Source organism: Littorina saxatilis, linkage group LG4 (genome assembly GCF_037325665.1).
Source record: "Littorina saxatilis isolate snail1 linkage group LG4, US_GU_Lsax_2.0, whole genome shotgun sequence".
Taxonomy (NCBI): domain Eukaryota; kingdom Metazoa; phylum Mollusca; class Gastropoda; order Littorinimorpha; family Littorinidae; genus Littorina; species Littorina saxatilis.
Window position 1 is genome coordinate 20,083,088 of NC_090248.1, and position 16,365 is coordinate 20,099,452.

The 16,365-nt window shown below is 40.3% G+C and overlaps 2 protein-coding genes across 5 annotated transcripts in view; both read left to right on the forward strand.

Moving 5' to 3' along the window:
* The window catches only part of LOC138964183 (receptor-type tyrosine-protein phosphatase mu-like), a 315,123-nt gene that overhangs the window by 79,210 nt on the left and 219,548 nt on the right, over positions 1–16,365 (forward strand). The gene's annotated exons all lie outside the window — the stretch shown is intronic.
* The window catches only part of LOC138963662 (receptor-type tyrosine-protein phosphatase epsilon-like), a 28,912-nt gene that overhangs the window by 3,988 nt on the left and 8,559 nt on the right, over positions 1–16,365 (forward strand). Inside the window, exons 4-18 of the mRNA XM_070335508.1 lie at positions 470–497; positions 1,083–1,191; positions 2,466–2,620; positions 3,936–4,354; positions 5,390–5,477; positions 5,854–5,930; positions 6,849–6,885; positions 7,531–7,628; positions 11,941–12,066; positions 12,582–12,733; positions 12,936–13,071; positions 13,879–14,022; positions 14,474–14,573; positions 14,864–14,937; positions 15,319–15,453. Coding sequence (XP_070191609.1) covers positions 470–497; positions 1,083–1,191; positions 2,466–2,620; positions 3,936–4,354; positions 5,390–5,477; positions 5,854–5,930; positions 6,849–6,885; positions 7,531–7,628; positions 11,941–12,066; positions 12,582–12,733; positions 12,936–13,071; positions 13,879–14,022; positions 14,474–14,573; positions 14,864–14,937; positions 15,319–15,453 — 1,878 coding nt within the window. The remainder of the gene's footprint in view (positions 1–469; positions 498–1,082; positions 1,192–2,465; positions 2,621–3,935; positions 4,355–5,389; positions 5,478–5,853; positions 5,931–6,848; positions 6,886–7,530; positions 7,629–11,940; positions 12,067–12,581; positions 12,734–12,935; positions 13,072–13,878; positions 14,023–14,473; positions 14,574–14,863; positions 14,938–15,318; positions 15,454–16,365) is intronic.

Consider the following 16,365-nt stretch of genomic DNA (forward strand, 5'->3'; position numbering starts at 1 on the left):
ATACAGCTACTTTAGACTAAGGATGCATATTGAACAAAACTATTGAGATACGCAGCAAATGAACATGGGTTGGTTGGCTGGTTGGTTGCTTGAATGGCTGATAAGCCTACCATTTACCGTTGACTGTTGGTTGTTGCAACGCAGAGTGTCCTGCGGAGACGCACGGTTTCAACTGCACGCAGAGGTGCAGTGTCCATTGCAATGACACTTGTGACAAGGCCACGGGACACTGTGCGTGCAACAGAGGATACAGCCCTCCACTGTGCATAACAGGTGTGTATGCCTCCACTGTGCATAACAGGTGTGTATGCCTCCACTGTGCATAACAGGTGTGTATGCCTCCACTGTGCATAACAGGTGTGTATGCCTCCACTGGGCATAGCATGTGTGTATGCTTTCACTGTGCATAACAGGTGTGTATGCCTCCACTGTGCATAACAGGTGTGTATGCCTCCACTGTGCATAACAGGTGTGTATGCCTCCAATGTGCATAGCAGGTATGTGTGCCTCCACTGTGCATAACAGGTGTGTATGCCTCAAATGTGCATAACAGGCGTGTATCTGCTCATATTTTTTTCATCGCCAGCATTAAAACGACGCAGGACGCTGAGTTTAGATTGCTCATTATTTGGAGGTTCAAGTTCTTTTGTGACAAATATATTTGAATTAATATACAACTGAACATTGTGTAGGATATATACGCATTAAGGTTTGTTCCTGATGGGACAATCTCCGGTGATGCCTCTCTTTTTATCCGGTATCTTACACATACGCTGGTATAAACAACCAGTGAATAGGCATTTATCAGCGAAGAAACAGTTCGTTCTACTGGGTTAATTGAACTATCGGTTGTTGTGTATTGCTTGTGTTGTTTTTGTATGTAAAGAAAGCCAATGCTATGTCATTAACGCTTAGTTGGATTAGTTAGTGTGCCCGTTTGACCAGTTATCAGAGAGACATATTAATTGGCTTTTATGAATACTTATTTATAAAAAATTAAAAAATTAAAACAGGACGATCATTGCTTCTACACCCTATAGTCTCTTGTGTGTCCCTAATAATGCTGTGTGTATTGCCCGCAGAAATCCCAAGTGAAAAAACAGAAACCGAACTACCCATCATTGGTGGTGCTGTGGGAGGATCTGTGGTCGTGTTGGTTGTGATCATCATTATCGTTGTCCTTGTCGTGAGGTAACTGGTGTCATGATTTTGATGAGTGTTGTCGCATTAGTGTTTTACTGACTGCACAAAATGCCCCAAAAATATAAATAACGTTATATAAGAAAATATATACGAACCATGAACGCATGATTCCAAAAGTACAGCTACGCAAATCTTGTCCGCCATATTTTGTCAGTATAAGTCACATGTAGTGGATACAAATGCAGACATGAACGCAAAATCCCTAAAAATAAACAAGTCACGTAAGGCGAAAATACAACATTTAGTCAAGATGTCGAACTCACAGAATGAAACTGAACGCACTGCAATTTTTCAGCAAGACCGTATACTCGTAGCATCGTCAGTCGTGGCAAAGGCAATGAAATTGACAAGAAGAGCTGGGTAGTAGTTGCGCTGAGAAGGATAGCACGCTTTTCTGTACCTCTCTTCATTTTAACTTTCTGAGCGTGTTTTTAATCCAAACATATCATATCTATATGTTTTTGGAATCAGGAACCGACAAGGAATAAGATGAAAGTGTTTTTAAATTGATTTCGAAAATTTAATTTTGATCATAATTTTTATATTTTTAATTTTCAGAGCTTGTTTTTAATCCAAATATAACATATTTATATGTTTTGGGAATCAGGAAATGATGAAGAATAAGATGAACGTAAATTTGGATCGTTTTATAAAAAAAGAATTGTTTTTACAATTTTCAGAATTTTAATGACCAAAGTCATAAATTAATTTTTAAGCCACAAAGCTGAAATGCAATACCGAAGTCCGGCCTTCGTCGAAGATTGCTTGGCCAAAATTTCAATCAATTTGATTGAAAAATGAGGGTGTGACAGTGCCGCCTCAACTTTTACAAAAAGCCGGATATGACGTCATCAAAGACATTTATCGGAAAAATGAAAACAAAATTCCAAGGATATCATTCCCAGGAATTTTCATGTAAAATTTCATAAAGATCGGTCCAGTAGTTTAGTCTGAATCGCTCTACACACACACACGCACAGACAGACAGACAGACACACACACACACACACACACACACACACACACACACACACACACACACACACACACACACACACACACACACACACATACACCACGACCCTCGTCTCGATTCCCCCTCTATGTTAAAACATTTAGTCAAAACTTGACTAAATGTAAAAAGAGCTAACTTACACACATGTATTGATTACATCTTGGTACCGTTTTGGTTTTTAGCAGAAAACTAATGCTGCAAACGTAAACTTTTTCTAACTCAGTATACTTTGCTCTTTTTTCGATAGACGGAGAAGTCGACCCAAAGCCGAGGGAAAGAGAGAAAACAGCTCCCAAGAGGAAAGTCTCGACCAAACAACACAACAGAACAACGTCTATCAGAATTTACCTGACGCTACCAATGGCAAAAAGGGCATCCTTGAAAGACAAAACGATCAACAAGGTAACGATTTTCCACTCTTTTGATGAGTTTAAGAGGGTTCTACATTGACGTAACATTGTTTTCCTCTGTAAGGGTGGTCTTCTACATCAGAGTTTTGGTCTGTCAGTTGATCAAATTCGGAATTTTGGAAATGTACGTGTATAAAAAACAAAAGATTTCAGAAGACATTTCCGGAGAGCACCACGAATCTTTTGAATGATTCAGTGTGCCCTTCATGAACAGCGGACATCTTGGCATAGCTAGCCATTAGAACATTCTTTGTTGCACCCCTCCCTCCCCGCCCCCCAAAATAACCACACTACTACTACTAGTAGTACTTGTACTACTACTACTACTACTACTACTACTACTTCTGCTTTTATTACTACTACTACTACTACTACTACTACTTCTACTACTACTGTATATAATCTATACATATAAATAAAAGAGAGTGTCTGTCTGTCTGTGTGTGTGTGTGTGTGTGTCTGTCTGTCTGTCTGTGGTCGCCATACCTCAGAGATGGCAAAAGATAAGCACAAGATATTTTGCATGCACACTGCCCTGGACCCACAAATGTGCACCTGGGTTTTAGTTTCTCCAGACATTGTTTCCTTCCTCGGATAATTACCCTCCCCATCTATCAATACAGTCTATATAGTGCAAGGGAGGTAAGTCATGGTTTGTCACCCACGGAAGGGAGGTAACTCATCAAACCAGTATACCGTGTCATTCTCAAGGGTAACCCCCCGCCCGCTATCATCCCGCCGCCCCCCCCCCCCCCACACACACACACACACACACTAACCCTGCCCCCTGCTCCCCCTCCCTGCCTTCCAGATCATCGCGGATAATGTTTACGAAACGATCGCCTCAGTGAAAGATCACGAGAATTTACAGATTTCTCTCCCCTGTTCAAAAAGGTATGACGCGCTCACTCATGAGGTATGCGTGCTTTGATCAGACGGTAACTACAGTGGGTGTGAGAAGGGGTAAACAAATCACGAAGAACACGTTGAACCAAATAGACACTTGCCTTGCCTATACATCCACATGTATGAGCTCACACTGTCATTTTTCTTATCCACATTGGAATAAGATTCGAGAGGTTTCTGAGAGAGGGGAGAGCAGAAACACCCGGGCTGCTAGTATAATAATAATTTAAAAAAATCCTTGGTTGCTTCGATCTTCGCAATAATATTACTGAAGTGGGCTCTCAGCATGTCAACAGCAAACGTTTCCATCAAGATAAAGATAAAATATTATTCCCAACAAGCAGAGGGGCTGATCAGCTCCGCAAGATGTTGATTTCGGTGTTTTTGTAACTTTGTTGTAGCTGATACGAAACCTGTGGTAGCACCCAGGCCAGAACCAAGAAAGAAAAAGAGTACCAACAAGAAAAAGTCGGCGGCAAACTCAGAAGGAGTCGCTTATGTTAACGTAGCTTTCGAAGAACGTTCCATCCACCCAGCTGAGCCTCCCTATCCTCACGACACACAGGCAACAGGGGTGATTGACGCTGTTGCTAGTGGCGACACAACTGAGCGGATAGAAGAGGAAGATGTGGTTGTTGAGCTGGAAGACAATGAAGTGGATCTGGAGGCAGAGAAGCAGTATGACGCAGACGTGCGTGAGCGTGTGTACTACAATGATGGCGTGTACATGACGTCAGCAGGATCGGATCTCAAGCTCGACACAGTGCAGGAATCCCTTCTAGAAAAGCTACGGGGTGAAACCATCGACCAAGAGTTCGAGGTACTGTTTATGATAGTTACTGTGAATGGTACGTTTGACTTTTAAAATTGCAATTTATAACTTGGAACTGATGACAACATACCATGGCTTAAACTCATCCTGAACTCAGGTCAAAATGAGTTCGGCTCATTCTCTCCCTGACAGGATGCCTTGGTTTTCCTTGTCTGGCGAGGAAATCGATTTTTTTGCATATTTTAGATCTTTTCGTAATGTGTTATGGATGTAAGCAGATTAACGATCGTCGATAATGATTTTTCATGGTGTCGTGTAATTTATAAATTACAAAGGAATTGATATGTAAAACAGTTTCAAGCGAGCTATTTTTCGCGGCTGTATTTACTGTGCAAACAACTCTAAATACGGCAAAAGTGTCACGTGATAATCAACCGTTTGGTTTCGGCGCTCACTGGAGCAGACGATTTTTTCTGTAACCAGTTGACAGTGATGAAACCATAAATTACGGTCTCCTTTCGGCAGCAGTCCTACAATTCCGACTTGTTTTGACCTTAGAACGATGTCTTTATCATAACTGTGAAGAACAGAACGGAGATCACTGTCGAAGTCGGCCAATCTGCAATCATTTTCGTCTCGCGAACACTGATCTCAAATTTAGATCACTGCTCGCGAAAAACATATGGGAGATAACTCTGTATTCTTGTTTTGATAGATTCGCGTAGGACTGTAGCGTCCGGTCAGAGAGACAACTGGCAATAGCCGTGGAGCGATGCTTATCAGAATGGGCTTAAACTCAAAACAATTCAATAAATGTTACTTTTGTATGTATGGTTGTTGTGTGCATATATCTGCCTGTCTTTCTTTGTATAAGCCTGCATGTTAGTCTTTCTACTCGTTTGTTTGAACGTCTGTCGTTGTCTGTCTCTCTGAGTTAACATCTGTTTTAATCAAATATATATTTTACTCAAAATCATATGCTGAGTTGTACAGTCTTAATCATCACCAACGGGTTCCTGATTATAATTCTATTGTTGTTTACGCTTTATTATCAATAGATAATGAACACGATTGCTGTTTCAGTCACTTCCGATGGGACTGACCAAACCCCATGACACTGGTGCCAAAGATGAAAACTACTACAAGAACAGGTTCAAGTCAATCTTACCATGTAGGTGTTTGATTATACTTTCAGTTACGTTTAGCGAGCGAACGTGTATGTGTGTGTGTGTGTGTGTGTGTGTGTGTGTGTGTGTGTGTGTGTGTGTGTGTGTGTATGTGTGTGTGTTTCATTTTCCCTGTTTTCTTACAGCACGTATTCTTTCCTGCTGGTTGGCTTGATGACATGCTGTCTGTGTTCGTCTTTGTTTCTCTATCTACTAATCGTTCATCTGTTGTTGTTGTTGTTGTTTTTGTTGTTGTTGTTGTTGTTATTGTTGTTGTTGTTGTTGTTGTTGTTGTTGAGTTTAAACGTCAACTCTTTCAAAATGTGGTTATACATCAAACAGTGTGTGTTCGTAATGGTGATAATGTATAATTTTCAACAGACGATGACACACGCGTTGTTCTACACGGGGATCCAGACCCAGGTTCCAGCGACTACATCAATGCCAGCTGTGTTGCCGTGAGTAGTAAATCAGTCAAGTCGTCATCGTGCGAATGTGTGAGAAAAAGAGTACTTACACGTTTTCCTGTTGAAACTCAATTGCTTTTGTTGTCTTACTGAAATTTGTTTCACATTGCATTGGTGTGCATGCATGATTTTCATTCAAGCGGGATCAAGTTAAGTACTGTGACTGTTACTTCTCACTCTCGACTTGTCTGTCTTCAAGGAGCAATTTCGTTGTCATTTTAAATCGGTGAATGTCTGTCTTTTAACCAATCTTCCAATCCTCTGTTGGAAGCTACAATGTTTTCGGAGATCGTAGCTTGTGTTGGACGGGGTCCTGATTTGGCCTATATGGTCCGCTGGACCCAAAAAACAACAACTATCTTGTGTTGGACGCCATGTTGAACATCGTTGATATCGATCAGTGACTTTCAAAACATCTTCCTGACCAACAGTTCTCGTCACGTGTGTCTATTCAGGCACTCATGTGCGGTGATCTGTTCTTGACACTATACCGGAGAGTTATCTCAAATCGAGTAGGTGTGCATTTAGTGCTTTACTTTTGTTGGGAACTCGGACTCAGAACCCATGGGGTCAATCCAGGGGCATTTGGTCCCAATAATGCAGGAGCGAGCACCCACGTTATACATTGCATCAGATACTTTTAACAAAGATACTTTTAGCTTCCCTTGTGCTGACGATTGTATTTTTTTTCGTAAAAGGTGTCAGTGAGCGTGTGTGCGCGCGCGTGTGTGTGTGTGTGTGTGTGTGTGTGTGTGTGTGTGTGTGTGTGTGTGTATGTATGTGTGTGAGTGACTGTGTCAGTGTGTGTGTGTGTGTGTGTGTATGTGTGTGTGTGTGTGTGTGTGTGTGTGTTATATGAAGACCACAGTGAATAGTCTCAGCTGCAAGGGCTTGTTCTTAATTTTTCAGGGTCTTCACTCATCAAAAGCGTACATTGCAGCACAAGGTAAAGACACACACAGACACACACGTGCACGAACGCATGCACACATTTCGGGTGTTCAGAAAGTATAAGTAGAAAAAATAAAGTCATTAATGAACCCGATTAAATGTTTGACTTTTCTTGCTATTATTTAATACCTCATTCTCGAATAGCATTAACATGCTGAAGAGACGATTGACAATTACAACATAGTTCAATACCTTACACACAGAGCATGTTATTCTATATCAATCAAAAATGCAGAGTCTATATCATTGTCTCAAAACGAAAGTGATAAGAGTTGTCCGTCCCTGACATATCTCGCGGCGCTGTCGGCGTGTAGTTCCTGTTGTTTTGTTTACGTCCAAAATGGCTTAACGAGAGAAGATTAGTGGTGGAGGGAAACGTTACTGTGTCTGCTGGTCAAACTACGCGGATTGTCATGCGGTTCCAGGGGCGCAACTCTGTCCGACTATTGCGTTAGTTACGAGACAGTGCTATAAGGTGCATGAATTCTCGCGAATCATTTTGTGTTGATGAAGCCCCGGCCAGTAAATATAAGTGTTCAAGCATCTCATACTTATATAATTAAAGTTTGCGACACAAATTGCCTGTTGTTAAATGGTTTTATACATGAGCTAAACACATTGTACTCTAATGTTGTTCAAGGCCCCAACAGAAACACTGTCAGAGACTTCTGGAAAATGGTGTGGCAGGAACAGGTGACTCGCATCGTGATGCTGACAAACGTCAAGGAGGGGAAAAAGGTATTTCAATCTTTACTTTTAGATATTCTCTAACCTGAGTATGCGCGTAAGAGATAGAAAGAGATTTGATTTGATAGTTGTTGCTTTTTGGGTCCAGCGGACCATATAGGCCAAATCAGGACCCCATAGAAAGAGATATATATATATATATATATATATATATATATATATATATAACAAAATCAAGGAAAAGAAAAGCCAAACAAAGAATGTCAAGTGGCAGGCCAAATTTTCGACCTGTTGCCAGGCCTTCCTCAGGGGCGTGTAATTCTAAAACATCAGAAATATATATATATATATATATATATCCCATGAGCTGCTTCTTTGTCTCTGTAATGCAACTATGGGTATATATGTTGTATTTTTCGGCTTCAATAAATACATAATGGGCTCAAAAAAACATATAGTACCGATTCCGGTTTGGCCGAGGAACTATACTTCTGCCTACCCTTGACCCTTCACCGAACATGTTTCAGTGGATTGATGAAGAGCATTGCTCACATGGCTAAACAAAAGAAAACACAACATGTGAATGTTGATTCAGTAAACAAAGCGTTTATCTTTACACTTTGGGTGCAGGTCGAGTAAAAAAAGAACAAAAGCGAAGAATCAACTGATAGTGACAGCAAACGAACCGCGCTGTTCATTTGAGGTGAAGCTAGAGTAACCTCCCTTCCACGAACACTGCACCGCTGATCTAAAAATGCACCGCTGATCTAACAAAACAAAAATTAAATGGCACGTTGCACTGACACAAAGTGAATCAACACTATGCAAGACTGAACATGAAGTGGATACAACTCTTAACTGCACAGCGGGTCGAGTTCTCCAAGCACAGTTTCATCTAACCTTACCGGCGACACACAAAGTTCAGTTTGAACAGAAGCACGATGATCGACAGACAAAACCAGTACAATTACAAGGTAAATAAGCTTTCCTTGTGTAGCGAGCAGCGTCTGCAGTTAAAACGCACTCATACAAATGTCAACAGCACTTATTCTAAATCTACATTGCAACCTTCGGTAAATTCAGAGACACTCAATTAAACAATGATTGAACCATGTAAACAAACAACATGGTTCAAACATTCAATCATGATTCACCCATCTCAGTACTAGTGCAATAACCTCAGTGCAGAACTCAAGAAGTCTGCAGCAAGCACTTCCATTCCTTTTTTCTTTGAAAGGCCCACTATCCAACTATACAGCATCAATATCTTTTCCACACAAGCAAGCTCCACAGCTACAATCAACAGCAGACAGAGTAAGCTTACCATTATTCAACACAGATTCCCCAACCTCCTAAAAGGTGTGTGTGTGTGTGTGTGTGTGCAAGTTATTTCTGAGCGTTCAATGGCACGGGCACTGTCGGTGTTACCCAAAGGCAAAGGGGAAGAACCCTAGCTTGACCGGATTACCTTGAAGCTTGATCAGACTTTACATCTGCAGCCAGAACACTGAGACTAACTTCTGCAAAGTTAAAAATGTAAACACATGATGTATGCTCAGAATCAAATAAGTTGTTTCAGATCTTTTTAATTTGACATCCCACCTAAGCAATTCACTCGCGCGTACGCGCGTGTGTCTGTGTGTTTGTGCATACGGGTGGGTGTCTGTGTGTGTTCGTGTCTCTCTGTGTGTTCAACAAGCAAAGATGCACTGCGTCAGTACTGTTACGAGTGTACCTTTTTCGCTGGCCGGTTCGCTTCGTCATCCAGCACAGGCTGTTTCATCCATTTTTCGAGCATGTCCAACTGTTTTGCTTTACACTGACGTAAGTTCATGGTTATATGAAAGTATCCAAGAGCTCAGCAAACGTGTATTTCATCCTGATGGAGTAAAATCAGCCCAAACGGTATTCAACACGCAGTTTCAAGGAGCGGCCATTACATCGTTGTAGACAGAATTGACGCTACCAGTACGGGTTGATTAACGCAAGCACGATCAAACAAATTAACTCATAGATATATTTCACGTACATGAAATTACTGGTTAAATCTAAAGAAAGTTATTCAGTAAAATGTTAGTTTATTTTCGTAATTCTACACTCCAACACAAAAATTAAACTATAATTGGGATCCGAGTTAACCAAACCGGTTTTGGCAATCGTAGCCTGGCACTGTGAACTTGGACGGACTCAGAACCTAAATCGAAACTGTCTTTGATTCAATGAAAACTTTCATTGCGTGTGCTTTCTTTTCTATCTTGAAACTAAAATGCATTCAAAAGCAAATCGAACAGTGGTTTGAATGTAGATTTAACACACATTTACGGATGCACTTGTTTGCACTTTATTTCTTCGGCGACGTGGCTTTAGCATGGGGTAGTGAAGAGGAACACCTATTTACACACCACAGATAACTACAGTGCTTTGTTGTGGTCCACGTTGTCTTTGGTGTACGCATCGGATATACAGCTTACAACACTCGTGGGTTTTTTTTATATGGCTTGTATTTCAGTAAAGACCCAGCGGGAATATCATCGGGATCCACTCGCCACAGGCTCGTGGATCCATCCCTATGATATTCATCCGCTGGGTCTTGACTGAAATACAAGCCATATAAAAAAACACTCGTGTTGTAACCTGTATATATATGTATAGGTTACAACACGAGTGGTTTTTTATATGGCTTGTATTTCAGTCAAGACCCAGCGGATGAATATCATCGGGAGACACGAGCCTCTGGCGAGTGTCTCTCGATTGATATTCCCGCTGGGTCTTGACTGAAATACAAGCCATATAAAAAACCACGAGTGTTGTAATCTGTATATCCCATTCTACCATCAAACACAAAGTGTAGACTACTAGCGGCACTGTTGCGATCTGTGCAGGGTAAAACTGTTGCCAGCGAGACTTAGCCCTTTTGCAACCTTAAACTAAGTGACCGTCGCTGAAAAAATAAAACGAATGAGTGCATCGATAAGTACGCGGTAACACTACTTTCAGACCATTTAAAAGCTTTAAGTAAAGGTTCATAAGTTGCAAGAAAGTAATGAAGTCGAATAGAAATTAATTTAGTTGAAGCGCACAATTCTTTTGTTTTGCGTTTCAGGTCGGCAGAACGGGCGAAACGGGTTTGGGACCCATTTGGCTTACTCGATTCAGAATTGATTCCACGTTGTTTTTCTCGAACGTGTGTAATTAGGCTTATTGACAGAGAAGCAAATCTTAGGGAACAAATATGTAGGTTTAGATTTAACCATTTGCTCCCTATTTGAAATGTATCTACGTGATAAACTGTTTTGCGAGTGTGTTTGCATGGATGAACTTAAACTGGTATGGGTGAGAGGAAAACGCGACCGACACGTCTGTCACCGCCGATTGATTGCATTTTGAAGGAATATGACTGGATTACGGAAAAATATGTGGACTTACTGCAGAGCCAGGCAAAAGAGTAGACTTGCTCGCAAAACACGTGAAACAGCCGATGTTTGATAGCTGAAGGCGCACACCGGCAAAACACACTACCGACAGATTCTCAAAAGTCGTCTGCTAACGATGCAAGGGGAGGGTACTCGTGTTTTTGTTTTGGTTCGCTAGCATCTGGTTATCTTGTAAGTTGAATGTTCGTTTTTTTCGACCTGCATTGCTTTCATAATGAAAGAAACTTTTGCTTATTGCATCTCATACATCAGATCAGTTCTGAGATTCATTTTTGCGTGCAACTGATATGGTTTTCTGAGCCGTGCAATACGATTTTAGAACTTCATACAAATGTGTCACATTGTTCGGCGCGAGCGAGGTCAAAGGTCGGGAGGAAAGTAGTCCTTTGCCCAAATCGGAATCTGCACTATCATATATTTTTTGGAGTCCATGATGTATTTATTGAGCTATAAAAATACAACATATATACCCATACTGAAGTAACAGAGACAAAGAAGGGAGGTCATGGGATATATATATATATATATATATATATATATATATATATATATAGAGAGAGAGAGAGAGAGAGAGAGAGAGAGAGAGAGAGAGAGAGAGAATTGGGTCATTCATGTAAATACATCTTTAATATTTACCCTGAAACCTTGTTCAATGCTTTTTAATAGTTAACGTTTCGAGTGAAAGCAGTCTTATTGCGGTGTTTCTTTCTTCCATTCATACTAGAGCTGAGCTTCTGTTGAAAGGAAATTAGTATTGACACGCATTGCGTTGCGTCATATTTATTGTACCGTATTGTATTTTACTGCCTGTATTTTATTTTGTACTGAATCATACTGCCAATTGTGTAATGCATTGTATTGTCTTGTGTTGTACTGTCTTGTATTGTATTGTATTGTATTGTATCGTATCGTATTGTATTGTGTAACAGAAAAAGTGCGAGCAGTATTGGCCTCCTCCTGGAAAGAAAGTGAAGTATGGCTCCATTGACGTCACGGGGTTGGAGTCGCATGAAAGAGCGCATTACGTCATGAGGACGTTCGACATGATGGCAGAGGTAAGAAACGGCTAGGTTGTTCTGTCGTTTCGCCGTTATTTTCGTGATCAGAGTGGAAAAAGTTTGAAATTAAAACTTACTTTTAATTGTATCCATCTTTCTTCTTTAAGATTTTACATTTAACAAAGTCGCTTCGGTGATATCCCTACATTTCCTTGCACGAACACAGATAGCAAGGAATCAAAACTTTTAGTTTCCTAAAGTAACGAACATCGCATATGCTAATAATATAACGACACTGTATAAATGATGCTTCAATGTGTTCGGAGCAACAGAACATATTTTACAAGTTGCTTACTTGACAATGACTTACTTTTTGCAATGCACACCATTCACCGCCACACCTTACCCAACACAAACAATGATACTTCGAATAAAGTAAAATGTTAAGCCTCCAACCAGAAGATATCAGAAAAAGAACAGAAGTTGAATTATATACATGTAGATGAAAATGCAAAAACCTAGCACATGAAAATGTCGCTAACAATGTTCAAGGCACTTCTTTATCTTTGAAGGACGGGTCAATCCGCCGAGTGGCTCAGTACCACTACACCATGTGGCCAGATCACGGGATTCCCACAACCACGGGGCTGGTAGACTTCTGGAGAACCGTCAGGACATCCCACAGACAACAGCAACAGTCTTCGCCTCTCCTCGTACATTGCAGGTGGGCTCGTTCTTCATACTCCACAAGTTGTGTCGGTTGGTTAATGGTTTGCAGTCTTGCTTGGTTAATTTCTTACAAAAGCATGTTTTCTATTTTTTCTTTGCACGTTCGTTTTTTTGATTGTTTGTGTTCATAATTCTTCTTGTGGGAGAGGGGGCGGGGGCAAACTCAAACCGCTCTTCAACAGTGCTTTTGTTTGTAGTGCTGGCGTGGGCAGAACAGGAACGTTCATCGGCCTTGACATTCTGATGGACCAGCTACAGCAGCAGCAGCACATCGACTTCTGCCAGGTGGTCAACGACATGCGGAACGATCGTTGCAACATGGTCCAGGCAAAGGTTGTACAATTATGTAGCATCATCATTTTATCTTTATCTCTGAATATCGTCTTTGTTGTGTATTATATACAGTTTTTGTCTTTCTTGTTTAAATGTGAAACTTGTGTTTCTGTGGCGTCCTATTCTGTCGATTTGTTTGGTTTATTACTGAAGAGAGCTCATGCTCTGTTAAGTGTTTTTCCCGCATTGTTGTAGATGTCACTGATATTTCTGTGTCATTGGGGCGGGGATATAGCTCAGTTGGTAGCGCGCTGGATTTGTATTCAGTTGGCCGCTGTCAGCGTGAGTTCGATCCCAGGTTCGGCGGAAATTTATTTCAGAGTCAACTTTGTGTGCAGACTCTCTTCGGTGTCCGAACCCTCCCCCCCGTGTACACTACATTGGGTGTGCACGTTAAAGATCCCACGATTGACAAAAGGGTCTTTCCTGGCAAAATTGCTTAGGCACAGTTAATAATTGTCTACCTATACCCGTGTGACTTGGAATAATAGGCCGCGAAAGGTAAATATGCGCCGAAATGGCTGCAATCTACTGGCCGTATAAAATTTCATCTCACACGGCATCACTGCAGAGCGCCTAGAACTGTACCCACGGAATATGCGCGATATAAGCCTCATTGATTGATTGATTACAAAGCAAACTAAACAAGTATCCTTATTGTTTCTATTGTCAATAGAGTTCACGCACAAAATGACGGATAAAACGATTGGTGCAAACCTTTTCTTGTGAGACAGATGAGCTGTGAAAACAGAAGGAGAAATCCCCGAAACATTTCTTCAAATCTGAGCATTTTGATTTGCTTTACAGTCACAGTACTACATTTTGCACGAAGCAGTGCTTGAAGCCTACACAAGTCAGGACACCAGACTGTCGGGCCCAATTTTCGACTCTATGTTTAAACATCACGTGGATCCACATCACTCCAACTCGCGCATTGATACCGAGTGCAAGGTAGGATCTGTTTTCACAAAGAGATTGGTGTTTTTTAGTATCCTTTCAACGATATAGCTCTGCGGAACCGTCGAGACTATGTAGAACAAAGAGATACATTCAAGTAAAATAAATAAGGAGATATAATTTAATTATTAGCAAGCAAATCAATAGATTAACAGGTTTTTTGCAAGAGCAACCCTTAAATGAATAATTAAGTAAACAAATTGAATATATTTAACAGTGAACAGAAATGTTATTAAATAAATGAATAAATAATAAATTAAGTAATATACCAATACATTTTTAAAAGAATACATACTGCAGTCAAGGGGGAAATTGCAAAAAAAATCGTTTGAATTGCTTTTAAAAGACGCCCTTTTTGCTATTAAAAAGAAAAAAGTGAGATTTTACTGCAAGTATGTCTGCTTCCTGCGCCATCGTCTTCATTTTGTGCTTTGCTGGTTACTAGAAACTGAAGCAGATGAAGGTGCTGATGCAAAAACCTCGACAGACAGAGGCAGAGAAGGAAGAAAACATCAACAAGAACAGATATCTGGACATCTTGCCAGGTTTGTACATAGCTCATATAAATTTATGTATTACTTGCTGCCATTCCTGGACGAGGAAATGTCGCGGAGTATATGTTCTTTAGTTGGACATGTGAAAGCTGTGGGTGTGTAGAACGTCCTTCTGCACAGATCAGTATTTATTCTCCCAAAAACAAATATAGAGGATTTAAGAAAAAAATTAATACTTTTGCCATCATGTACTCATGTGTATGTTTTGAGATGTTGAAGTCATAGATGTGGGTTGATTTTACCACTAGGCGATTATGAGATGTGACATTTTTATTTTTCAGATGACAGATATTTGGTGCATCTGACTATTCCTGCTGAGAAAAGAAGCGATTACATCAATGCAGTCATGATGCCAGTGAGACAAACCTTACATTAGTTACAGAAAAAAATGTGATTTTCTAATCAAACTTAAGCATCAAAATAAATGCGCTCGATAATCATAAGATACATTCATCAAATGTCTTAACACTTCCAATACAAATATATCTTTGGCAAAAAAACTATGTGTGGATCACACTTTTTTAAATTATATTATGTTGTGTAATACCAGTACTTTACATATTGCCTGCATTAACGACTCTTGCTGAAGGTTTATTTTGAAGTCCTTATCTGTGGTAGCTGTCGTCACACAAATGCTATCTGACTTTATTTTGCCTTAGTTAAAAGTAAATCCATGGGTATTTTCTCAATGTCAACACCAACAACGGGACATTCAAAGATTCACTTACAATTTCAGACCTTCACAGAGCAGCAGGGTAGCATCTTGACACAGCTTCCTCTCAGAGATACCATGGTTGACTTGTGGCGTCTTGTGGCCGGAAGTCACACCAGTCTGATTGTCTCACTGGGGTCTGAAATCGTCCAGCCCGAGGTACAAATCCATGCTGACTCTTTGGATTTCATTTTAGTTTTCTTGAAGGAACTTTCGGATCTTTAGTTTTAGCTGTGTTCCATGGCAGCATTATGTCTTTCTGTGTCTCAATCAATCAATCTATACAGAGAGGTTATACATATATGGTAAGTCTGATCATGTATTGCTATAACATTATATCACTTTTGTGACCCTCTGATTGCAGTACCATAATTATTGTTGATACTGATCTATCATGTGTGCGATTTTTTCAAACAGTCATCTTGAACATATGAACCAAAAACAAAGGAACTTAGTTGAGTAGGCGTTGTTTTGTCTTATTTAAACGTTCCTTAACTTTGTTTTGTGGATTCATGTGAGAAACATGCAGCCGAAGTGTGTCTCTTCATATAATTTGTTCTGGAGATGTGTTCTGCTTTTTAACAGGGTTGTTAATACCGATTTAAGATAGTGATACTGTTACACGACACTTGAGATTGCCACAAGTTCTCAAACGTCGTATAGTTGTGTTCTTTTATTCTACGTCGCCCGTCTTCGCAGCAACAGAAAACAACTCGTCAAATTGAGTTCGAGGATTTATTCAGCATTCAATACATACAACTGCACAACGTAGCAGAACTCAAATAGAAGCTTTTTTACATACAAATCGCGCTGGCATATATAGTAAATACTCAATCTCGAGAATATTCCAGACCGAACATGATACAACTACATTATATGCGAACCGCCCATGGACTAGAATGGTGACGTTCTCTGTGACGTACATCAAAAGGTGCCGACGCCCTTAATCCGATCGAACGCCACGAACTCACACTAAATCAGCATGGTAAACAACTTGTTTTGACAGGACTAGAAAGTTCACCTGCATTCTCGTCCAAGCATAAATATTGTGTTTACAAAATATAATATCGG